The 26276-nt window shown below is 42.4% G+C and overlaps 1 protein-coding gene across 1 annotated transcript in view; it reads right to left on the bottom strand.

The window, feature by feature from the left end:
• Positions 1–6726: 6726 nt before the first annotated feature.
• F9 (coagulation factor IX) overlaps positions 6727–26276 on the bottom strand; it is a 29751-nt gene continuing 10201 nt past the window's right edge. The window contains exons 5-8 of the mRNA XM_004449702.4: positions 20366–20494; positions 18041–18246; positions 9533–9647; positions 6727–8852 (exon numbers count right to left, since the gene is read on the bottom strand). Of these exons, the coding sequence (XP_004449759.1) occupies positions 8305–8852; positions 9533–9647; positions 18041–18246; positions 20366–20494 (998 nt within the window). The 3' untranslated portion in view covers positions 6727–8304. The remainder of the gene's footprint in view (positions 8853–9532; positions 9648–18040; positions 18247–20365; positions 20495–26276) is intronic.

Raw genomic sequence — 26276 nt, 5'->3', positions numbered from 1 at the left:
TGAACTAACATACAGGCAGAGAACTACCATATCATAAACCTTCACGGACTTACAATGTGTCAATTTGTTGTACAGAAGAAATATCTGCACTTATGAAATGTTAAGTTTCATTTCACAGCATAAGATTACTTATTTCCATCTGAAAACAACTTTTAAGGCCTGATTTTTCAATATTTACATGAGCATATTGCTTTCATAAACAACCATTGTGTTTAAATTTACAGCATACATCTAGTGCTCAGGCATAACAATAATTGAGTAGCTGAGCTGTGGAGAAAGATGAATTTTCAGTCACATAATTAGATTGTGTCCAATGGCATGTTGGTAAATGTTAAACAACTGGGTCTCTTAAAAACAAAATTAAATCTTTGATCTCTCCATGTGCCAACTGAGCCCAGAATTTCAGCAGAGTTGCAACATCTACTCTCCATTTCATTGGACTTAGCCAGGACAACTAACAAGCAGATGATGTTGGAATGCCCATCCCAAGGAACAGAAAGAGTCTGAAACTGCAAGCAAGATAGTACCATCCATTTTCCCCAAAGGACTTAAACCTGCTTTCAATTAGAAACAGTGGGTATTGCTATCCCCAAATCCTCAAGATTGGGGAATGAACAATGGACTAAAGTAGACTTATTATTATTCTAGCAATGGAAGAACTCTTTATTTATTTATTTATTTTATTTATTTCTCTCCCCTTCCACCCCGCCCCCCCAGTTGTCTGTTCTCTGTGTCTATTTGCTGTGTGTTCTTCTTTGTCCACTTCTGTTGTTGTCAGCGGCACGGGAATCTGTGTTTCTTTTCATTGCATCATCTTGTTGTGTCAGCTCTCCGTGTGTGCGGCACCAGTCCTGGGCAGGCTGCACTTTCTTTCGCACTGGGTGGCTGTCCTTACGGGGCGCACTCCTTGCGCGTGGGGCTCCCCTACGTGGAGGACACCCCTGCGTGGCACGGCACTCCTTTGTGCGCATCAGCACTGCGCACGAGCCAGCTCCACATGGGTCAAGGAGGCCCGGGGTTTGAACCGTGGACCTTCCATGTGGTAGGCAGACGCCCTAACCACTGGGCCAAGTCCACTTCCTGGAAGAACTCTTATCATTGATGTAAAGGCAGTGGCCACCAGAGGTGCTGAAGGATGAGAGAGGGAAGAATAGGTGTAGTATGGGGGCATTTTCAGGACATTAGAATTGTCCTGCATGACACTGTAGTGATGGATACAGGCCACTGTATATTTTGTCATAACCTACAAAAATGTGCAGGACAGAGGGTAAACTATAATGTAAACTATAGTCCACAGTTAGTAGCAATGCTTCAGTATGTGTTCATCAATTGTAGCAAATATACCACACGAATGAGGGATGTCGATATGGGAAAGTGTGTGAAGGGAAGGAAGTGGGGCATATGGGAATCCCTTATATTTTTTATATAACATTTATGTAATCTAAAGCTTCTTTCAAAATAAAAAAAAATTAATTTAAAAATCCTAATTTGGAACATTTGCAGATTTCTGGATATAAATAACCCTACCATGGCAGATTTTAGGGGACCATCAAAGTGACTGAACTTGGGAGCTGGAAAGAGATGTGTGAAATTGGCTTTCATGGTCCCAGCCAGTTGCAGCCTCCTGCTGATCATGTCTTATGAAAGAGATACAGTGCTAGACGCATTGTAAGTGTTGAGTACAATTCTTTGTTAGAGTGTGCTAAGAATTCTGAACCAGCCTTAGGTAACATGTAGTCATTTTAGCACACTTGGTACCCGAATGTACATTTCCAAACTAAGGAAGCAAGGATTCTGCTCTTAAGCCGGATCATCTACCTAGAACTAGAAACAGCATATGGACAACGAAAACTATGCGAGACCTATTGGGAGAAATTCCGTCCCTGTGGCCAAGAGCAACCGTTTGATTCAGAAGTAGAACTTCCTTACAAGGCCATCTGATTGAGCGTAAATCAAGGGAGAAAGAAATCTAAATGAAGGCTGACGCTCTGAAAAATAAGGCACAACAAAATGAGAAAGAAATCCCTGACGAGAGAGGTAAATATAAGCCTCGGGAGATCACAGGCACAAAAGCAATAAATGTTTACTGGATAGGTAAAGGCCAGGGTTATAAGTAGAATCAATATGAACAGCAGCCATTAGCGTGAAGGACTATCTGAACAAGGAATCTCAGTGGTGCAGGCTAATCTGGTTTTGTATTTCCAGGAAATCAGGGATAACCACTTCTTATGTTCTTGGAGGGAAATGAATGTAGGAGGCCCTTCTTTCTGTATTTGCCTGTCTCCCTTTCCAGGGCGCCTTCCCTTCTGAGTTCAGGATGAATATCTCACTCCTACCTTAGATGACTCTAAGTGTCGCAGATTGTTGTGGCTTTTTAGAGTGGTGGTTAGCTCGTTGCCTTCCGTTTCATTCATACATTGGCTCATTCATTCTATAAACATACACTGAGTTTCTCAGAGACTGGCTACATTCTTAATTGGGCCCCTTTTAGAGCTGAGTTTTAATATCATGATAAGGCATGCTTATTTTTGTAATGCAATCCACGAGGGAAATGGACTTTTATATATAGATCTTCACTGTGTCACGCAACATGCAAATCACGGGCCTTCCTGATCTTTGTGAGGTCGGCACTTAAACTACCTCGCGGCGATTCATTCGAAGAAGCTATATACTTAAGTATTTCTACAAATTTCAGAGTGACAGCATCAGGGAGATTTATTTTATCAGTAGGTCTTTGTAGATTAGGACCTCATATGTTAACATTGCAATGAATGAACCTTTTGAATAGAATTCTCTGGAATCAGGACTAGTCTCTTGTTTCTAACCCCAGCCTTCTCTTAACTAGGAGGCACCTCTCCTACCGGAGTAAAATGATCTGGTTTGAAATACTTCTGTGGTACTCTGTGAGGGTGTGGAGAAAATGTCGTGACCCTGTTTCAGAAGCATTTGCCTTTTTGCGCATCTGAGAAAGAGTCAGCCTAGCCTGTTGTTCTTCCTTCTCATACCTTTACCTATTCTGGAGGTTGAGATTAACTTTGGAAATCTCAAGGCAGTGCATAGCCCCAAGGACAAGCTCAAAAAGGTTTGCTTTGCAAGTGCTATTGGAGGAAATTGGGTAGCGCAGGGGTTCTCAACCTTGTTTGTTCTACGGACCCCTTTGTAGGTCAGCTGAAAACCACAGACCTCACTGTACTGTGTATTATTTAATAAATATATCACTCCTGCACCAACACGTTCCCACAAGAATAATGTTTTGTTTTGCTTTGTTTACATTTAAATTCAAGCTCATGGACTCTGGGTTAAGAACCCCTGGTGTAGAGGGGTCTGTGTGCCTGGCTTGCTTGAAAAGAGCAGGGGTCCCATAGTCAGTACTTTGCCTGCTGTGACTCCTTCATAGTCTCCACATGTTGATTTTTTTTAAAGATTTGTTTATTATTATTTTTTTATTTATTGCCCCCCCCCAGCCCTGCAGCCCCAGTTGTCTGCTCTCTGAGTCCATTCGCTGTGTGTACTTCTGTGTCCGCTTATATCCTTGTCAGTGGCACCGGAAATCTGTGTCTCTTTTTTGTTTTTGTTGTTGTGTCATCTTGCTGTGTCAGCTCTCCGTGTGTGTGGTGCCATTCCTGGGCAGGCTGCACTTTCTTTAGCGCTGGGCAGCTCTCCTTATGGGGTGCACCCCTTGCGCGTGGGGCTCCCCTATGCGGGAGACACCCTGCGTGGCACGGCACTCCTGCGTGCATCAGCACTGCACGTGCGCCAGCTCCACACGGGTCAAGGAGGCCTGGGGTTTGAACCACGGACATCCCATGTGGTAGGCAGACACTCTATCTGTTGAGCCAAGTCCGCTTCCCCTCTGCATGTTGATTTTGATGGCTTTAACCCTGAGGCTTGTAGATTTAAAAAGAGGCCTGTAATATGGGGGCGTTTTGGGGACACTGGAATTGTCCTGCATGACATTGCAATGGCAGATACATTTTGTTATAACCTATAAAATTGTGTGGTGCACAGTGTAAAGTACCATGTAAACTATGGACCATGGTTAGTAGCAGTGCTTCCGTATGTGTTCATCAATTGTAACAAATGTACCACACTCATGAAAGATGTGGTTGACGGGGTAAAGTTGGGGAGGGGGAAGTGTGGTGTATATGGGAATCCTCTATATTTTTTATGTAACATTTATGTCATCTAAAGCTTCTTTAAAAATTTAAAAAAAAATTTTTTTTTTTAAAGAGCCCTGATTCCTAAAGTCCCGCAGGCCTGTTGGCCGCTGTAGTCTGGTTCCCTGTCCTCCACAGCTGCACCACATTGTTAGAATCCCAGCTTTAGCAGGGCCTTGGAAACCTTCCTTCAACCCTCAAACAGCAGCTGCTGAAGTAGCCGTGCCGCCTTCCACGTGCTGCGCATGTCCTACCCAGCAGGGCTGTGTAAGGAAGAGGTGACATGCTGCTGTAGTGGCTGTGTGCCAGACGACACAGAGGAGCACGCTCCCGAAGTCAAATGTCACATCTGGAAGGTGCCGTGCTCACAGCTGGGCCAGAAGCCAGCCACCCGCCCCCCTAGACTCATTCCACATGTATCTGCTGAGTGCCTGCTGTGAGTCAGGGGCTGCTGCTTCATGTTTGTTCTTTGACAGCCACCCAGACTTCTAGGTTACAATTAGAGCATCACTCGTCAGAATTCCAGGCAGTTTGCTGAAAGGATTGCTATCAGTCTGAATGCTCCAGCTGCCCTAAAAATTTAGACAGCAGAGTTAACGTGCTTACTTTGGAAGCACTATGGACTGGGGGTGCGGGGGCGGTATGTGGGAGAGACCCAAGTTCAAGTCCTGGTAATGCCATTGTGTCACCTGGCTGTGGCCTCATCTTGGCCTCCATTTCCTCATCCATTGAATGCGAAGTGTGAATTGTTTAATGTCTAAGGACCTTTGCAGCTCTGACAGTCTTAGATTGGACTGGAAGCATTTAGAAGTTGTGTAGAAAGTGTAATTAAGCTATTTTGTGCCCTGGTCTGTCATGGTTCAGGAGAGTAGGGGAGAAATCCCCTTCTTTTTCCCTTGGCAGAAAACACTGTATAGTACTTTGTTCCTGTCACGATAAAGCACGACACATATTCAAAAGAACCGTCCCCCCCAAAATTATAATTAAATAGCAAGTTAAAATGACTGCATTAACACACTTTTTTTTCTCCACTCAGCAAGAGAGCAATTTTAATCTGTCACTTCCAATATTACAGCCGCCTGTTTCAGCCCATTTAGGTTAAGTAGCTACAGCGATTTTGAAAGCACTAATAATTCTTCTATGGAGACTGAAAATGCCCCAGGCAAAATCCAGCAAGGGTCTGGCTCTGAGGTCGCTGGCTCTTAGGCAGGCTTAGGGGCCCCACACATTTAGTGGGTGTATCATAGGTGGCTCTTCTTTTTTTTTTTAAAGATTTTTAAAAAATTTCTCTTCCCGTCCCCCCCCCACGTTGTCTGCTCTCTGTGTCCATTCGCTGTGTGTTCTTCTGTGTCTCCTTGTATTCTTGTCAGCAGCACCCAGTACCCGTGTCTCTTTTTGTTGTGTCATCTTGCTGTGTCAGCTCTCGGTGTGTGCGGAGCCATTCCTGGGCAGGATGCACTTTTTTTGCGCTGGGCAGCTCTACTTACGGGGCTCACTTCTTGCTCGTTGGGCTCCCCTACGTGGGGGACACCCCTGCGTGGCACAGAACTGCTTGCGCGCGTTAGCACTGTGCGTGGGCCAACTTATCATATGGGTCAGGAGGCCCTGGGGTTGAACCTTGGTCCTCCCATGTGGTAGGCAGATGCCCTATCCGTTGGGCCAAATCCGCTTCCCGGCAGGTGGCTCTTGATGAGCGCAGTTATTTTAAGCTCCAGGAAAAATCGATTACTGTGGCTGGGAGATCTACGGACCTAGGAGTTCCCCCCTCTGCCACAGGGAAGGGGGTGGTCACCATGGCAACAAGACAGGAGCATCTCACTTTTACCAAAAGCTGAGCTCTGGGGCTACTGATCTTCAGTCCTTCAAATTTTAGCATCCTCCTTAAACCTAAGGCTAATGATTGTAGGGTCTCCTCTTGCTTTCCCTCTTGTTGCCAACAAAAGAAGAACTGATTTCTTTTGTTTGTTCATGAAAACTGAATCGCAGGCATTATTTTTATTTAAGGACGGTTTCCCTTTATGATACTCAATACGAGACTAGTTGCAACTCTGGTAAAAACATGCATTTGGATTCAGCTAACATTTATTGAGCAACTACTGTGGAGTCAGCACTTAGAAGGCAATTTATATATAACATTTTATTTAAGTTCACAAGATACATGAATGTAGATTCAGATGTAATGACCAGGTATTGCTGCTTGGTGCCCAGTCATCACTCTGTGAATATCTATTGAATGAAAGAATGAAAGAACATGAAATTCCTGACTATCAAGGTTACAAGGGCCTTTGAAGAGAATCTAGTCAAACTCCCTCTTTATACAAACGGAGAAACCAAAGCCCAAAAGGGAGAGTGATTTTATCCAAGTTGATACTCACAGCTGGTTAGACCTAGTTCTGTGCCACGTGGATCTAGACCACTTTCTTCCCCAGGAGAGGGCCCATACAACCTCAGGTAAAGGCTCGGCAATAGAGCAGCAAATCTCTGCTGTATTTATTGCACTTGGACACACTTTTCTGAGTGTAATATTTAGAATCTTTCTCTGCAAATGACTCAACAGGAAACAATTGGAGAAATTTAAAAAACATGTTTATTGATTACTTATGTTTTCAAAGGCTAAATTGCAAATGTATTAACTTGGAGAGATCAGCAAGGGTGAAGCCTGGTTGGGGGTGGGGTGGAGGCAGGGATAAGCATTAACTTGGTGGGGTCAAATTGGCCCATAACATGATTTTGTTGGTAGTCCCACATAGATTCAAATACAAGGTAGACTGATGACCCACAGAAACCAAATTCACAAAAGCCTGAGGTATGGAACCAGAGCACCAATTTACTCATCCAAAAGGGAAATATTACCCCCTAATGGATTGAAGTGCGTATGTTGATTGGTCTACAGATTCTCTCCCTCTAGAAATTTCAATTTAAAAGACCTACATATAATCAAAAATTTGGTTGGTGAGCAGGAAACCAGGAAAGAGGAAGTCAGTTAGTTGATGATAATGGCTCATGCCATTGAGCCCAGTGTACCTATCTCCACTATCGAATTATACTTGTCAAGGAGACATGATGATCAAATTCTCTGGTCTGGGCAATGTTTTCCCTGACCCTGGACAATGCTGGGCACACACTGCTGAATCCTTCCTTGAAGATTCCACTTGCTCTAGGCTGCAGCCTGACTGTTCTTTCTGTTAGCATACATTTTTTTTTCAGATAGAGAACAATACACCTTGGTAGCTGTCAGCTTTCTTAGTTACAACTGTATTCCAGTCTTGCTGTCACAGAAACATCCCGAGACCTCCACGAACCACACAATTACAAGGTCTCAGGGAACATGGCTTCCATTATGTATATGTTTTAATAATTTAACTTTCTGTGAGGAAAAATTTCCCCCAAGACTTCGAGGCCTCTTCCTTCATCTCGATGTTCTGAAAAGCAAGTCTGAGGCCAACCTGAAAGCAAGCCTGGATTTGATGGACAAGCATAACCTTGTACCTCCATAAAACAGTGGACTACTCCCTCTCCCTCCTTTAATGCCTGGGAAAGGGGAAGAGGGAGAGAGAAAGAGAAAGAATGAAGTGGGGATTGGGAGTCAGAAAAGATAAAGGATTCAGAAATAGGGTAAAGATGAGTTTTAATCTGTCAGCGCCTCCTGCTTTCAGGAGATGGGGTTCCTCGTAGGATACCTACAATTCATCCCTCACAATTGTGCTGCCAGCCTTGTGATGGACTAGGCCAAGATGCCTGGATACGGACCTAATAAATACTGATGTTTTGGTGGGAAAGGCAAGAAAGATCTGGAACATGGAAGGCCGTTAAGGAGGGAGACTCAGGAGAACAGTCATAGTGAAGAATCATAATGCCTAATGGATGGGGTGGGGAACTTCACAATTTAGTCAAGGGTTGGACCTGTAGGATTGGTCTTGATTTCCTACCATAGTCTATTTCGCTAGTGATTGCATTTTCTAGTCTATTTATTCTAGTGAAATACAAATTCTAGACAGTATTTTGCCCCTGTATAGAGAAAAAGCAGCAGTATTCTTAGAAGGTAGCTATTCAAATCTAACAGGAGATGGAAAGGTGATTAGTCAGTCAGGGACCCAGTCCAGTTTCAATTCCAAATGATAAGGCAACCTTGGAAATAAATTTTTGCTTAAGTGAGCTTTGTGTTTTCCTTAATCCAGTTGACATACCGGGATACCTTGGTATATATTCCATATTTGCCTTTTATTGCACATTCTTCACCCCAGCTAATAATTCCAGTTAAGAAATTGGTCCCTTCCACTTCAGTGACATGGGGTCCTCCGCTATCTCCTTGACATGAATCTTTACCTCCCTCACTGAAGCCAGCACAGAACATGTTATTATAGATGGTGAACCTTGTGGACCGAAGGCATGTGGCTCGGTCAACAAGTGGAACTCTGAGGTACTGAAGAACTGTGGCCGATCTCCCTCTGTTGAAGATTTTCCCCCAGCCACTCACATATCCAGTTCCAAATCTGAGATAGAGGTTTGTGTATTCTTTGTTGGCAATGCAAATAGGTGTCACGTAGCTGTTCAGCGTTAACGGTTTGTCCAGTTTCAGAAGGGCGATGTCATGGTTGTATTTGTTAATAGTTGCATTGTAGTTGTGGTGAAGAATAGCTTGAACGACATTTCGCGTTTGCTCTGTTTGTTCTTCCTTCTCCGTGTTATGTTCACCTATTGAAAATAAACTTCCTTTTCAGTCACAGTCTGTCCCATAAAGAAATTTTCCAAGTGTCCACTTGGCATCACTTACTTAATGGGCAGCCAAGGGCGAAAGATCTGAATCTTCTATTGTGATGACTTTAGTAAAATGTAATGAGGGCCAAAACACACTTTTCAGACCAAAAAGCCATTGAGACCCAAACAGAGCCCATCCATTCACAGAGATGGTTCCATTCATTCATGCTATGATGTCAACATTGGCCACAGGTGATACTGAATCTATTTGTCATGAATTCTCCTAGACTTTCCCAATTTCAAGTATTCTGACCCCTTTTTGGAACATATCTAATATAGTCATTTGGTCAGACTTTCCATTGCTGGCTGAAGATCAGCTACAGGCTGTGTCGGCTACCCAGAGATACAAAGGTCAGTATCCTCAGGGAGGGCTCAGTGGCTGGGAAAACTGATAAATCAGTAAATAATTGTCCCTCACTGAGATGACGGCTAATAAAGGCACAGAAAAACAAACAAAGAACTATGGGGGCTTGGAGGATGGAGCGAGTTGGGTTTTGAAAATATCTTTAGCACCAGCCCAACTTATTCAGCAATGATCCTGGTAGATCTTACTAAAATACGATATATATAGGAGGTCCAGTGGTGCTACAAATCATTTTTTGTTGTTGTTTACTTACCTGCAACAACAGTAATGCTATCCCCAGGTTCGATACAGTGGGCTGCAGTGACCACCCATCTTTCATTAACAATGGTCCCTCCACAGAATGCATTGATTTTACCATTCAAAAGGACCTGGGGAAACACAATGAAGACTCTTACTACATAATATGGTCAATCAAGAGCAAAATATACACATGCACTATTTAAAAGAGTGGGCAAAAGTTTGGCTTCTAGGTGCTGGCAGAAATGGAGTGTTTTCTGGAAAGTGTCAGCTTTGCAAATGAATTAGTGTTTCTGGAGCGCAGTCAAAAAAGCCATTTCTGTTACTGCCTTGAATAAAACACACTCAGTGAGGGCCAGGGGGAGTTCTAGCTGAGGCAAATCTGAGAGCCCGGCTTCTTTTGATGATCTGAGGCCCTCAAATTCCCTTTCCAGGTGAGTCAGATCCTCTCATGATTGGAATTGCTTCATGGGGATTTGGTAGGTGATTTAAGAAACACACTGACTTGATCCTTGAGATCAATAATTATTATTGGTTCCTGTCTCTGCAGGAGGACATGTTGCTACAGATCACTTAAAAGAGAAAAGTGACTTCCTTATCCAGGACCGTCAAGCTCTTTCCAAACTGGAATATTATGAAATGGGACCAAAGACCTTTTCAAGGGCTGTGCTCACAACCGTCCCGGCAGTGAGGGACACCAGGACTCAAGCGCTCCTTCCATTCTCTCTTAACCATGCTCGACCTTGCCTGGCTGGATATGTCAGCCTGACTTTGTCCTTAGTGAGCTATTTTGGTTGTACTTAGTTCTTGGGCAAACTGGACAAAGGCTGTGGGCACCGCTTTGAGTCTGGATGTTACTAGATGAGAAGCCAATCCATTCTCTCATCTGTATATTCGACCGCATAATCCCAGTGGAATATTTTCACCGCCTTAGTGTCTAGATCAACTTGGAGAATTTCACTTCCAGTGCAGGCAAGGGCCTTGGTCCACCTGCTTAGTAAGAAAACTGAGAAGTGTGAACGCTAGAGGGCACACTCAACATTCGGTAAACCCTTTGCGGGCATCCATTAGCTCTTGGTGAATAGACGCCCTCTAACAGTAGCACCTATAGCTCTAGGCACAAATCCATGCCTAAGCAAGGGAATGGGGCAGTCAATCCCTTAGGTGTGGGTCAGAGAAGGTCCTTGGGGCATGTTTTTTTTGAAGGTTCTTTTTGTCCTGAGTTCAATTTACTTAACATGTACTATGTCCCAAACACTGAACCACTAGTCTCCTAACTGAGTATCTTTGGGGCTGGCTAATTTCAAACCTCTGACTTTCAAACCTCTCCATCCTCCAGCTCTCTCTCATGCTAGCTGTTGCTTTTTATTTTAAAAAAAATTTTAAAGTAAAACCCCTAGAATAATATAATAAATACCTGCATACCCACCACCCACAATTAATCCACAACACAATCATTGTGTTGTTTTATCTACATTTGAGACTCACAACACTTTATGGAGTGGTTTAATATATCCATTTCACAGATGAACAAACTTCTCTTAAAGTTAATTAGTGGTGATGTTAGCATGCAAACCCAAGTTAGCAAACCCATGCCTAACCACCTGGTACTTTTCCCAGTGTGGTCTATGGACCAATTGCAGTAGAATCATCTGGAGTGGACGTAAAATGCAGATCCTAAGACTTACCAGGACACACTCAGAATATTTGGTGAGTAGGGCTGGGGAAAATGAGGATCTCCAAAGTATTCTTATGCATAATTAAGTTTGAGGACTGTTATATACTTACGATTCAGAATTTCCAGGGCTTGGTAATATTTGTTTTTAAACAAAGGCAGGACCCGCTCCATACTTTGGGGGGTTCAGTGCAGAATAAAAAAGTGTGACCCCTTCTTCAAAAGGCATGAAAAAAAATGTTGGTAAATGTACTAAAATTCAAAACATTTGCCTTTCTTCTATGGTCTCCCCTTAACCTATCATGGTGTTTTTGTGGGTTTTTAAAAAATTTTTCTATAATGTCACATTCCCTCCTATGTGGGGGTGTTTGCTGGGAGAGTGAAGACCCTTACAGGCACCCAGTGGCTGCACCCCACGATTTAGTATGCACATGCCTAACCCTCATCAGCTGCAAGGACCTTGTCCTGTCAGCCACTGGACTGGCACACCATACTCCAGTGGGGGGGGGGGCGTAAGTAAATTTTCCCTCCCTCCTGGCTCACCACGGCAACCAATGGTGAAGGGCTGATTCCAAAGGGATTGCCACGTCCATGTCAAGACATGTTCAGGACCCTCAGAATGTGCTATGGCACATTCCCTGTCCCTAGGTACCATGTGGCCATGTCCCATCCCAAGATGCCACAGGGCTATGCACCCGAACTCCACTTTCCCTGTGCCTGTGCCTAAGGCCCTGCCAGGGAGGTGGCAGCAATGGCTGGTGGGTAGAGGTAAGGAGGCGGACTATGAGTAGGGCCTGGGGCACCAGTGGTTGGGGGTGGTGGTGGTTGCTTGCAAGTATAGAGGGGGAAAGGCAGGGTGGAGGCCAAGACATGGGCTGGGGAGTGTGTATGGAGTAGGTGGTTGAGAGACCATCCTAGGGAGATGGTGAGAGGTAGGATGGCATGTGATCCTAGAGTCCAATTCCCCAGCGCATACTCCATTGTCCTACCGGATTTCACTTACAAAGCACAAATTCAAAGATAACATTATTAAGAATCTTAAGATGGCAGCTACAGAGCACTGAACCCCAAATGTGGGATCCCTCTGAACACAGGGCTGTGTCAGAAGTCCATGAAACCAGCCCTGGCCCCAGAAGATTCTCATCACCAAATAAATTTGGGCAACACTGGTTTATACTGGTCCTGAGAGTTAAAACTGATCACATCTGTTCAAGCAATTGGAGTGAAGAATTCACGTGCAATGATATTCTGGTGTTTCTCCTCTGGCCACTGCATAGGGAGGATTTGGGCATCTCTCAGGTTAGTGGGTTAGTTAGGCCAGACTCAATGATCCACAGCTGCTGGACCCAGAGACTGTGATATAGTCAGTTTTGCTCCTGTCAAAGACTTCCTGCCTGGGGTACTTCTACTGCTTTCTGATTGAAGGCTGAAAGATATGGTTGTATTCTGTTAAGCCTGAACAGGAATTGCTGGCAATTCTTGCTCGATATTAGAAATTTTAGCAAACACCTTTGCCAAGAAAAGGCCCTAAAATATATTGGCATTTAAAGATATTACAAATGACTTGGTTTTGGAATGTTTGCCTCACTATGTCAGGATCACAGCTCTTTAAATATTAGCTGTTTGGGGGATGAGTTGTTTGCTGAGCCAAGGACAAGTTCTTGTAAGACATCACTTTGGAGAATGATGGGGAAAATGAGAAAGCATATGTTCCGAGGAAGGCTGTTGAATTCTGATCTGTTTGGAATATTCATGCTTGTCATATCTTAACAAGAGCCTGTTTTTCTCTCTCTCTCTGACACACACATATAAACACATAAAACTCACTCACAAAACACATATTCACACGTCTGCTTGGATGCTCTTCACTGAAAATGCCAGCCCAAGGTAATAGCTATTGCCCTGTTATTCTCTTCCTAACCTTTTAACTTAAACCTGGCCTTTTCCAGGAGATTTTAATAATTCTCATTCTCTCTACCCACCCACTCTTGCCCCACACTCTCTCTATGCTTGCCTATTCTCTCTCTCTTATATACCAAGCAAACCCATTTCTGCATGATAGGTTTATGTGCAGCTTGCTTTGTGCCTCCAGGTGTGATTCCACAATCCTGGGCGCTAGGCCATTTTGCTGGGCCCTGACAGGAGGCTCATTTCTGTTTTTTAATGATTAACTAGACTGGTCACCAAAATATATTTCATCAAGCAAACGTCAAACAAAAAATAGTCTACTTCCTCTATCCAAATTAGCTGTGAGGGGTCAGGGGAGATAGTTCCTGCCATTTATTTCTCCAAATTGGTACTTTGTCATCTTAGCTAGGAATAATAGAGGGTTACCTGTTTCATGTGAAGATATTTCTATTGTCACAGACACTTCAAGTAACACTCCTCCCAACCCTCACAAAAGAAAAAGAAAGTTCTGGTTCACACACATGGTAACTTTGCATGCTGTCTCCTATTAGTGTCTCCTAATTGAATGGAATGGATTGGAGCTGTGGAGGCCAAAACCACAGGCCCAAACCGAGGGAAGGCCAAGACTGGAGAAGCGCTAAGACATTTTCAACATTATTTAGGGCAAGAATGGGATAAAGAATAGACACACTGCTTCTCTGGACACTTTCCACAGGTTGAAAACGACCAAATATTTGCAGCTGCATATGATACAACCTAATATAAAGGAGAAAGAAAGCTTAACCACGCTTCCGTTGGCTTGCTTTTGTTTTTTAATCTAGTAGAATGATCTTCAGATTATTAAATGTGGAATGAATATGGGTGATACAGAACTGGGGCCCATGATGAGGGAAAGTAGAAAGACAAGGTACTTGGCACAGACTATCAAAGACAGAACCCAAAACGGAAAGGTGAATTGGGCGCGAGGGGCTAGCATGCGCATGCTCAGACTTGTTGGGCTAGCACGCGCATGCTCAGACTTGTTGGACTGCGGGACCAGAGCCAGGGGGTCAAAACCCGTGGTAAGTTTAGAAAGCCTGAAACACCGGGCTGCTTCCGCATCTCTATCAAGCCTGGGCGGGTTGCCTCGAGGCGCCAGAGCTGGCAGGGGGCCTTTGGGAAGCAGCCTGGGCACGGTGAGTGCGCCTGCGCGGGCCCTAGCCTCAGGCCCCGGATGCTGAGGTGACAGGCCTTAGTAGGAGGTGAGAGATCGGCGCTGCGGCGGCCTGGCTTTGCGGAAGGGGAACTTCAGCCCCCGGGGGTCTTAAAACTGCATGGGTCCTCCTAGCCTGCTCTGATCCCCCCGTCTTTCCTCTCTTCCCTCCTTCCTTCCCCTCATATCCCCGGATGAGGATTTCCAGTCGCGGCTTAAACGTGGCCAGCGACCAAACCGCTCTCTCAACAACTCAACGAACGTGTGTTCAACTAACGTCTCTTCCCCCAACTACCTAGTCCACGTAGTAGCCGGCGCAGGAGTTGGAAAGGGCTGTAGTAAGCCAGGCCAGAATCTGCCTGCCTGTAACTTTTCACCTGTAAGTGCACAGAGAAAAAGCCGTCTCCCCCAGCCCCCCGTGGACTTTGAGGCCTTGCCCAAAACAGCTCGTCTGAGCCTTTTCTTTAACAGAGGAAACCTTTCCGCGTCGCTGAAACTTTCCTCGCGGAAACTTTCCTTTGCTCCACATGAAAAGGAACTCCCTATGTTCTTCGTGGGTTTTCCTCTCCCAAGGAATTGCTTTGTCTGCCCCTGCCCCCAGTTTGAAAGAGGGGGAAAATCTATTCTGAGTTAGAAAGGCTTTCATGAAACATCCGCACCAGCATTTTGAATCACCTTTCTAGGTGGCATTGCTAAACAGTATCTCATAGCTACAGATAAAATGTTTTGGCCACTGAAACCCCAGCTGTTGCCTGCTTTCTCTTTGGCTACCCAGCCCTGTCTGCAGTCAGATCTATTTCCACTCGGCTGCTTAACAGTGAGGCGGTGAAAGCCAGCCCATTGGCCAAGGAGGAGTGATTCTGATAGGTTTCATTTCCTGTTTTGTCTGTGTCTAAAAGTGACTTTTGTTCACTTAATTGGTTTCATATTTTCAAAAACCAGGAAAACACAGCAGGGGCAGTAACTTAAAGTGTGCCCTGATGAGGACATGGAAAGACTTGACATGATAGGCATCCTTTATATTTTCTTCCTCACAGTATCACTGCAACCCCACCTAATAGTCTCTTACGCTTGGAAAGTCAAAACAAAATGAAACAAACCTGCTAACATTTCTTTTGGAAAGTGCGTGCATTGTTAAAAGATTGGCAGGCATCTGTCTTAAAGAGGGTGGGTAGGGAAGCAGAGAGAGTATGTGACTACATTGAGACTCTATACCTCCTTTTTAAAGTTCTCATTTAAGCGGGTTTGCCATTTAATTTCTGGGATAACAAGAGGACAATGCTAAGCCCACAGGGCATGCATCCGCGATTTTGTTTTTAATCATCGGGTTTTTATTTAGCTAATAAAATACCCCTGGATTTCTGAGTTCTCCACCCTTAAGCACAGCTCTATGTCCCACAAGCCCAAGGAAGATAATTGTCATAAAGTAGAGTCTTTTGTTCTAACCACCTTAACCATGGCATTTGGATACATAATGAATGAAAATGCATGAGAACACAACACAATTAGGTAGCGAGAATCAGGTGTGTGGATGTTAAACAGAATGAAAGAATAATCAGAGTATCCGAACCCAAGAGGGATTGTTCAAGGAACAGTCTGTGAAGAAGGTGAGTCTTAAAAGAGTTGTGAAAAAGAGTAAAGATGTGGATGAGTGGAGGAAGGGGTCATGCTGGGTGAGGGAAGCAGCCCTCGTAGGGTGCTTAGGTAGGGGAAAGAGGGTGTAGAGGAACTTCCAGGGTATTTTTTGGGCATTAAGAACAGGTTCGATAAACATTGTTAAAGGAATAGCAAAAGTAAAAGAAAAGAAAAGAAAATATAAAGTCTTGGTTGTGATGGCCTGCTCCCTTTCAGTCCTATTTTCTACAACATCTGTGCCGCCCCCCACCCCACCTCTTGATATATGTCTAATACCTCATACCCATTATATTGGAGAATGGCAGATAATCTGAAGATAGACAAACAGGAAATTCCAGTGATGTTAAACCTGGGGATGTTTACCTGATCCTGGCTTAAATTGTTACCCGTTTGATGGTTGAAAAGTTTTTAAAGGCCACTGGTCTTTAATGACAGAAGTTCATACCTCAGTAGAGAAAGTATTTTAGAATGAGGAGGACCTTTAAGTAGCTCTCAAGTCACTACCAAATCCTATAATTGTACCCACTAGGGAGTTTTATGTAAAACTAAATGTTTTTTTTTATCACTGATGTCCAAAAGAACTTTCCACCTGTGCTGTCCAATATGGTAGCCATTAGCCACATGTGGCTATTGTGCACTTGCCATGTGGTTTGGGTGACTGAAGAACTGAATTTTTAATTTTGTTTAATTGTGTTAAATAGTCACTTGTGTGGAGCTAGTGGTTACCTGTTGGATAGCCCAACTCTATATATGGACCAACCTGGCTCCTTACCTGTGGGGCTCACTCCTTCTCACAAATAGAACCACTCAGGCTTTTCCTGTAGGCTCAGTTACAATCCAGTCTTTGCTACAAACCTAGCTCTTGGCGCAGTGGTTGTTAGAGAAGCCAGAGTCCAGGCCACCAAATAGTGGACTCATGGTACCTAACCCCACATTTCTCCAAGTGTGGTATATAGACAACCTACATCAGAACCATTTGGAGAAATGTGGGGCTAGGTACCATGAGCCCAGTATTTGTGACTTGGATCCCAGCTTCTATAACAACTTTGTTTTCTTTGGACTGGTGATTTCAAACTAGTGTGCATCAGAAACACCCAGAGGGCTTGTTAGAACACAGATTGCTGGACCCCACCCCCATGGATTCTGGGAAAAGCCCCAAGATTTTGCATTCCCAACAAGTTCCCAAGTGATGTTGATGCTACCACACTTTGAGGACCCCAACTTGGACTTCTATCTCATACCCTGGTTCTAGTACCCACTTTTTGCCTTAATCCTTCATACTTGGATCCTTTTCTTTACTCCCTTCAAAATAATCTGGTTTCTCTGGGCCTAGAGACATTGTTATTCTCACAAGTTCTCCCAGAGGTTAAAGCTGAGGTAATACCCTGAACCCAAGTACCTGTGGCCTCATGTAAAGATTTCCCTATGGTTGGGAAGGAGATTTGGCCCAACAGATAGAGCATCCACCTACTACGTGGGAGGTCCAGGGTTCAAACCCAGGGCTTCCTGATCCCTGTGGTGAGCTGGCCTACGTGCAGTGCTGATGCACGCAAGGAGTGCCATGCCACGCAGGGGTGTCCCCCATGTAGGGGAGCCCCATGTGTAAGGAGTGTGCCCTATAAGGAGAGCCGCCCAGCATGAGAAAAGTGCAGCCTGCCCAGGAGTGGCACCACACACACACGGAGAGCTGATGCAGCAAGATGACGCAACAAAAAGAGACACAGATTCCTGGTACTGCTGACAAGAATATAAGTGGACACAGAAGAACACACAGCGAATGGACACAGAGCAGATAACTGGGAGGGGGTAGGGGAAGGGCGGGGAAAGGAAGAGAAATAAATAAATCTAAAAAAAAAAAAGATTTCCCTATTGTTGACCAGTTGCTTGTCTGGAATCTTGCTGTGCTATTATTTCCATGATGCCATACTCACCTTGACCTTGCATGATACCTCTCCCTGGACTTCTATTTCACCAGCTGCCCACCTCTGGGGGTTTCCTCACATTACTTAGTGCTGAAACTTGCCTAAACACTTCTCTCACCCACATAGGTCTCCCACCTGGGATGTCTCTTGCCAGCTGAGCTCCAGTTTTGACACACCATCTTTATAGAGTACCTGCCAAGGGAATTGACCTGCTTTGGCGTTTTCTCCACCAACAACCCGAGTGAAGTACTCAGATGATTGGGTGCTTTGCGTGAAGTTATCCCAAACTGTGTCAGCTTCAGTAAGATTGTCATAGTCCATATAGGAAAAAATAGTCTCAGCACGGGTGAGTGTCTGAGTAATATGTGGGGCAGAAACTCTTCCACATGGAAATGGAACTAGAAAAATAGAAAGTAAATTAGTATTATGACATTTCTCATTGGCAAACAGAACATGCATTACAAAAATCGAGAATGAGGCCCATCTTTGTCATTTCCAAGAAGCAGGTCCATCAACTAAAACATCTAATCAATAAATACAGTCTCAAACTAAAAGGTTGATTGCATTATGTCCATGGAAAGTTTTCAAACCCTTCATAAAAAGAACATTTGGCTCAGGAATCCATCATCTTTACAGAAATAGACTAGGTGTTCCAGAACCAAATATGGTTTAAGACTTTTATAAAATCCAGGGACTTTCTGTTCAGTTTCTTTACTAAAAAGTCTCACTCCCAAGTGTTGTTTCTGAATGGGGGTCTGATAACTGGTGCTATGTAACTTCAACTTTAGGATTAGTTAACTGGCACTTCTGCTGTTTATTGTTAACAGGATTACTTTTATAGACTATAATGCCTTCTAGATTCCAAGGTGGATTTTTAGGTATAAAATGGGAAGAGAGCCTTGTGATTTGGTTGCATGGGTGTCAAATGGGAATGAAATAGATTACTAATACGAGTATCACAGCCACATCCACCCAGGACATGGTTCTCTTTTTACCAGGAACTGGTTTATTTCCTGAAAAAAAAAAAAAAAAAGGATTGATCTGATACATTGGGGACTACTGGAATGGAAATTTGTGGCCAACCAAAGTCACCTTACGTTTCATTTTCATTTCTCACTTTCCATATTCCTTATAACTAACATTTCTGTAGCAACCAGCTGTGGCAAAGTATCATGAAAACAGCATGTCGTTGGGAAAACAGGAAATGAGTTCCAAGTACATATGTATAAATATGTCATCAACAAGGTCTAGAGAAAAGGGACTCTTGAAAGGCAGATAAGCTTATTTAGAATTTGGCTTCCTTATTCTGGTATACCATGAAGTTATATTCAAACATCACACTTAATAGTTGGAAGGTGAGTCTCATTTTTTTCTGTCATATAATGTAGAAAGGTTTGTAAGGGATTAGCCACTATGCCATTCTATCTGCACTGGCAGTTAGATTTTTGAGGTTAGAACCCATATATCTATATAGCTCTGTCTGTCTGTTTATCTGTCTATCTATGTATCTATGTAGCTATAGATATTTTTTCTCCATTCGAGGTAGACAAGTTTTCAGGCAGTGTTTATGAAGAACCAGGCAAGAAGGGCAGGCAGACCCTGAAGCATGAGAAACTTTTCATTTTGGTTGCTGCGTGTATAATCCTGACTCCTGGACCTTTCTTTAATTTCCTTGTCTGGTGCATTGCTGAGATAGGTATCGAGCCCAGTTACAGAGGAATGGTACATGATTTAATGTAGCAATTTAATAAGATATTAGGCTTGGAAATGCAAAAGGAATTACAGCTGGTTTGCTTCAAAAAGGCTTCTCATTTATCAAATATAATTGATCCTGCAGTCTACTTTTTAAAAAAATCAAAGTTCCTATGATTGATTTTCAGAGAAGAGCAATATGAGTGTGGGGAGTAGAGGTTCTGAATATGCTAGTCAGTTGTTGCCATGGTGGCATGGTTGACATCACTGGGAAGCATTGCTTTGCTCATTTCTGTATAGATTGACCAGCTGAGCAGAACTTAAAACAGGAAGTTGTCAGAACCATTCTGACAACAAGTGTGCCAACTCAACCTGAGACCCAAGGATATTCAATAACTTTCTCAGTGTAAACCAGACAGACCCTCCTAGAATCATGCTCAAAATTCACTATCCTTGAACTAGAAGCTTATTACCCTATCACTTTATGGTATCATTTTACTACATCAGTTTAACTTGATGAATCACAAATATTAATACAGAACTCACACAAATTAATGGCTTTGTGACATCAAAGTCAGAGAAAAAAAATTGGCCAGGCTTAAAAGAATTCAGACTGTGGACAGAGAAATTATATGGAAAATGAGGCTGCAGTTTAGAGAATTAACTTGTCCAATTCAAGTGACTGACTTTTCCTGTTGGTTTCAAAGGGAAGTAGATATGAATAGGGGTCAAAAATCATGTAGGCTAGTTATAATGTTGAAGGTTCAAATATGGATTTGGAAGAGTGTATCTGCAAAACTTTAAATAACTTATGTAGATTTTGACCTGTAGGTTCACAGGACTTCTGGTCTTCTGCAAGACGGTATCCCGTAGTACAGGAACATACCACCTCTCTGTCATTGCCTGTTTTACAAAAGTGCTTGCATCTGCCATTCTTTATGCTGCATGTTGCATCTGAAAGTAAGCAAAATGACAGAAGTAGCATCATATAACACGCATTTCTAAAACATACATGGAACTACTGACTTATGTATGGGTCTTTATAAGCTGGGGGTATTCCTGGATAGAAACTTGGGTGGCTTGAGCTAAGAGTAGAAAAAGGTAAAACAAGATTATCAATAAGGCATATCAATGATGGCAGTAATATATTTGATGTGGGTTCAAATAGAATGCTTGGGTATTGTAGTTTCACTAAATCATGGACTAAAAATTTAAAAACTAGTTATTTAAGTATTGCATATATTCAGAAAAGTACACAGATCCTAAGTTGAATGAATTTTCACAAAGCGAATGTACCTGTTTAAACAATGTGACAGTTGAAACTGGGTGAATCCCAGAAGACCATGTTCTTAGAGCAGATCCATTCCTGTGCATGTAAACCTATTGTAGGTGGGACTTCTTGATTAAATCACTTCAATTAAGGGCCTTTGGTTAGATTGCATGACCCAGGGTGGGTCTTAATTTCTCACTGGAGTTCTTCATAAATGGGAGAAACATGCAGAGACACATAGAGGAAAAATGTCTAGAAGCTGAGAGAGGAGGCCCCCCAGGAGCCAGAAGCTGAAATCAATGGAACACAGAAGCTGAGAGGAGGCCACTGAAGCCAGAAGCTGAAAGTAGTGAGGTCCAGAGGAGAGGGAGAGATGAGTGGATGCTGCCATGTGCCTGATTGCCCACAGCTGCAGCTCAGGGAGAAAGCATCTTCTGATGATGCCTTGATTTGGACACTTCTCATGGCATTGGAACTGTAAGCTTGTAAGTTAATAAATTCCCATTGTAAAAGCCAACCCGCTTCTGGTATATTGCCTTGGCAGCCTTTAGCAAACTAAAACAAACACCAGGCAGATCAGAGGGTCGCCTAATGTACCCTCCCAATCACTATACCCTTCCTCTTTTCCAGACATGACCATTTTCCTCAGTTCTAACACTGAATTCATTTTACCTGTTTTTGAACTTTATATAAGTAGAAGCAGAGGCTATGTACTCTTCTGTGTCTTTCATTTAAAATTATGTCTGTGAGATTCATTCATGTTGTTTTGTGTAGAAAAAGTTCATTTGCATTTGCATTGCTGTGTGTGAGTATTACTATCTTTATTCTGCTCTTGATGGATATTTAGGTTTCCAGTTTTTGGCTTTTATACATAATGCTGCAATGAATGTTCTCATACATATCTTTTGGTAACATATGTATGCATTTTTACTGGGTATATTCTTCTGAGTAGAATTATTGGATCATATGTTTAGGTTCTATAGATATTGCCAAGTAGTTTTCCAAAATAGTTGTACAAATTTCTCTTACCACCATCAGTATATGAGAGTTCCAGTTGTTGGATACATGTATTATAGATATCTTCCCTCACTCTGTGACTTGCCTTTTCACTTTAAGTAGTGTCTTTTGCTGAACAGAAGTCCTTAGTTTTAATATTGTCCAGTTTATCAAATCTTTTTTTTTTATGGTGAGAATTTTTTTGTATCCTGTTTGAGAAATCTTTTCTTACCCCAAGTTCCTGAGTATACTCTCCTGCGCTATCTTTTAAAAGCTTTATGTTTTTATATTTCATATTTTAGACCTTTAATCCACCTAGAAGTGATTATGGTGTATGGTATGAGGTGGGGATCCAGATGCATTTTTTCCTATATGACTAATTGACCTATCACTATTTTTTGAAAATACCAACCATTCCCTATTGCACTGCAGTGTCACCTCTGCCATCAAGCTTCTCTATGTGTGCAGTCTGTTTCTGGATTCTTTATTTTGTTCCATTGAGCTAATTGTCTTTGTGTCAAGACTAAACCGTGTTTTTACTGTAACTCTATATTAAGTCTTGATATTTGATAGTATTAGTTCTCTAATTTTATTCTTCAAAATTGCTTTGGCTGTATCCTTGGCCCTTTGCATTGGTTTATCAATCCTACCCCCTTCCTTTCAAAAAAATGCTTGCTGGGGTGTTGATTAGAATTCCATTGACTCAATTAGGAGAAAATTGATATATTTTCTATATTGTGCCCTCTGACCTATGAATATGGTATATCCATTCATTTATTTAGATGTTTCTTAATTTCTCTCCTTAAAGTTTCATAATTTTCTGTGTAGAGGTCTTACACAAATTTCTAAGTTTTATTTGTAGGCATTTAATCTTTATGCTGTTGTAAATTTTGTTATTAAAGTAATTTTATAATTGTTGCTGGTGTACAGAAATGTAATTTATATCTGTATGTTGACTCTGTGTCCAGTAACCTTTCTAAATTTATTAATTCTAATTGTTTATTTCTAGATGCTTTTGGGTTTTCTATATGCACAATTTTCTGAAAATGACAGTTTTACTTATTTATTTCAATTACTTATTTCAAAAGCAACAGGAAGCCCCTTAATGTCATGTAGAGAGCTGCCTCTCTGGCCTCTCTGCATTAAAATATACTCTCTGTTGCTTAGTTATTCTAGAAGTTGCTTGGCTTCCAGAGCAAGACAGATTAACATATTGCATCCTAAAGTAGGATCCTAGATCCCTACATGTTGCTGTAGAGAGAAGTCCAAAAAGCAAATCTGAAACTGGCTGGGGTAGGAATTTATCACATTGAAGAGAATGAAATAGGGTCCTTATAAGGTAAATAAATGCCAAAAACATTATGTCTTGATGGTGCTAAGAATTCCAGTGGCCATATTTTCTTTACTCTCCTATGCAGTCTCTCTTATTAATGTGAAATATCTTTCTTGGTCTCTTATAATGCTTTCCATCTTGAGTTTTATTTTGTCCAATAGGAAGATTGCTTCACTAGCTTTCTTTTTGATAGCATTTGCCTGATAATTATTTTAACATCCCTTCATTTTAGCCTTATGGTGATATTTCATTTTAGTTATTTCTCCTACTATCGGTATGCAATTAGATTTTTAACTCTAACTTAACTGAAAATTGGTCTATTAATAGATTAGCTTAACCCCAATTCACAGTAATTGTGATTCTTAATATATTTGCCTTAGTCCTATCATCATATTTTGTATTTTCTAATTACTGTGCTTCCTCTTTGTTTCTCCTATATGACCTCAATAACAGGAAATGGCATAGTTCAGGACTCACTAGCTGAGACCTCTTGGATTATGAGAAAGAGGCCTTGGCCTTTTCTATTTCTAGAGGGGCACAGGAATGCAATGTGTAAATGACATCTTCCTCCTTACCTACTTGCTCAACATACATGTGCAGCAACAGTACAATATTCAATGGACATGATCAATTGTCAGTAGTATTATCACATGGGAAATTTGAAAATGTGCGACTGTATTGGATACCTCTTATGCACCATCTTAAGTCATCTCAGCCTTATCCGTGTCTTTTTTCAGCAATGTGGTGATCAGCTTTGCATGAACAACTGACCTCACACAGATGCATTGTTGCATTGCCTTGCCTCGTATCTGTAGTCTGTGCCTCTCACCTCTTGGCTTAGGGTGTCAGCCTGTTGATGTTGAGGCACAGGATGCTATACAACCTCTCTGCGCACTCATACATGTGCAACCTGGAAATGGGGAGTTATCATCTCATAGGCTGAACCTCTGACCAATGGGAGACAGATGCTAGTGGAAGAATTCTTTTCCCTCTCCCATCTCCCCACTGCCAGGTGGAATGTCCTGAGATGAAGTTCATGTGGTGTGGTAGATTGATTTATTTACCCCAATTTATACATATTCTTCATCTTAATTCCCATTCCGGTGTGGGGATGTGGAACTCATTGTAAATAGGATCTCTTGAAGATGATATTTTATGTTAAAGATGTAGCCCAATGAATGAAGTTGGGTCTTAGTCTGGATTATTGGAGGCTTTATATAGAGAAAGAGACCTGAAGCCAGAGCGAGAGAAATCCAAGGGGAGGATCCAGAAGCCAGATGTCAACAGAACCCAGAATAGAAGGGAGAGGATCTCGCCATGGGAAAGGAGTCGGGGATACAAACTAAGAAACCCCAAGGATTGCTGGCAGCCAATACCAGAATGTTAAAGACTTTGGGGAGAAAGCATCACCTTGCTGACACTTCAATTTTGGACTTCCCCTAGCCTCAAAACCATGAGCCAGTAAATTCCTGTTATTTCAACTAACTTATGGTATGATATTTGTCATGACAGCCTGGCAAACTAAGACATGTGGCTTCTTAGAGGACAGTCCCAGGAGATGAAGCAGTCAGGTGCAGTTATAGGGGAGTAATTTGAGAACTCATACTCTTATTAGGTCTTCTTTCCTTATTACCTCTCTCTCCTGTCCCTTACTGTTGTCCTCTAGGCAAAATCAGTAAGCTTTTTTGACAGTCTCTTTTTTCTGGGGTGCCTAGGCTGAGAGTGACTATTGGCTTTGGAGTCTATCAGGACCTTTTAAGTAACAAATCTAAACTTTCTAATGATATTTTACATATGCTAGTCTAGGCTAATGTAGTAATTAGCTCATGTTCCTTATACTGACACTTCAGGAAATAGGGAAAAGCAAATGAACTGTTGCCAGGTGGTCAAAGGAACCAGGCTGAGCTTTGACCTTTGCTACTAATATTCTCCACTAAATGTGTGATCCATGAAGATGTCACTTGGTCCCATCTGTTTATCTACCACCTACCTAAAATATCTACTTATTTATTTGAGGACCTTTCTCCTCATAATGATGATAACATACCTGGTTTTTTTCCCCTTGTTACTAGCTATCGTTTTGTTGCTATAGAGCAACACTAAAGTGTTCAGCCAAATCAAATACCATCTGTATGTGATGTTCAGTCAATACGAGATGGTGATAAGCTAACTAACAGAGGTAGGTGGTAGGTGCAGCCTGGCTTTGTCCAGGATGTGTTTAGTGGGAATTAGCAAGCTCAGTATGGTTTTCTGTGTCCTTGGCTCAATAACCAGACTCCTCTATCATTTTCCAGATTTGTCCTTGCCCTTCATGGCCCAGTGTGTTGCTGCTGATGTTGATCTCCAGCTTGGTTTGTGGATGTAGTGGAAAGTATTACTGCCCAGTCAGCAGTCCTTTGCCATCAGGCTTGAGACTCCAGAAATAGAATAATACAACAAGGAATTCCAGGGTAGATATTTGTAGACCAGGACCTGAGGAAGAGTTGGCATGGAACTCACTGATCAGTAATTTATGGAACACTTGATGTCAGGCTCTGCATTGGGAATGGGTTCTTCCCTGGTCTGAAGGTTGGTCTCACAACCTAGAATATCTTTTGAAGAACATCTCAAAGCGTCTGTTCTTCTCCCTCCAGGTTAGCATAAACACCTATTTCTCATTCCCTTCATGCCTAGTACAAAAGTTATCCTATTCTGCTTTATTTTACTCTGCTGTCATCTCCCCTGATGTATTCACTGATGTGAAAACCAAAGCTTGGCCAAAAGATGTCCTGTTTAATGAGGTTACCATGAAATATACCATTACTCAGCTTAACTCAGCATATTTCCTTTTCTCTCCCTTACATAGGCATAAATAAGACAGTAGTGGAGTCTTTGATACGCTGGCAAAATGAAAACAAAACAAAACCAAACCAAAGTGCTTATATGCTTGTTATGTTTTTTTCTTCTCACCCTGTGGAAAAATGCCTCTTGTATTCTTTAGAAGGGGTGGGAAGACTGAGTTCTTACCGAACTTGATCTGTCTGAAAGTGACTCGATGATGTGCAGTTGTGGACCTTCAGTGGTCTCTAATCTAGCCAAAGGGACCCAGTAGGCAATATAATTGTTATTCTTCTAATTAGAAAGCCTGCCCTGAAAAT

Source organism: Dasypus novemcinctus, chromosome X (assembly GCF_030445035.2).
Source record: "Dasypus novemcinctus isolate mDasNov1 chromosome X, mDasNov1.1.hap2, whole genome shotgun sequence".
NCBI classification, from domain to species: Eukaryota; Metazoa; Chordata; class Mammalia; order Cingulata; family Dasypodidae; genus Dasypus; species Dasypus novemcinctus.
This window is presented reverse-complemented; position numbering and strand designations above follow the sequence as displayed.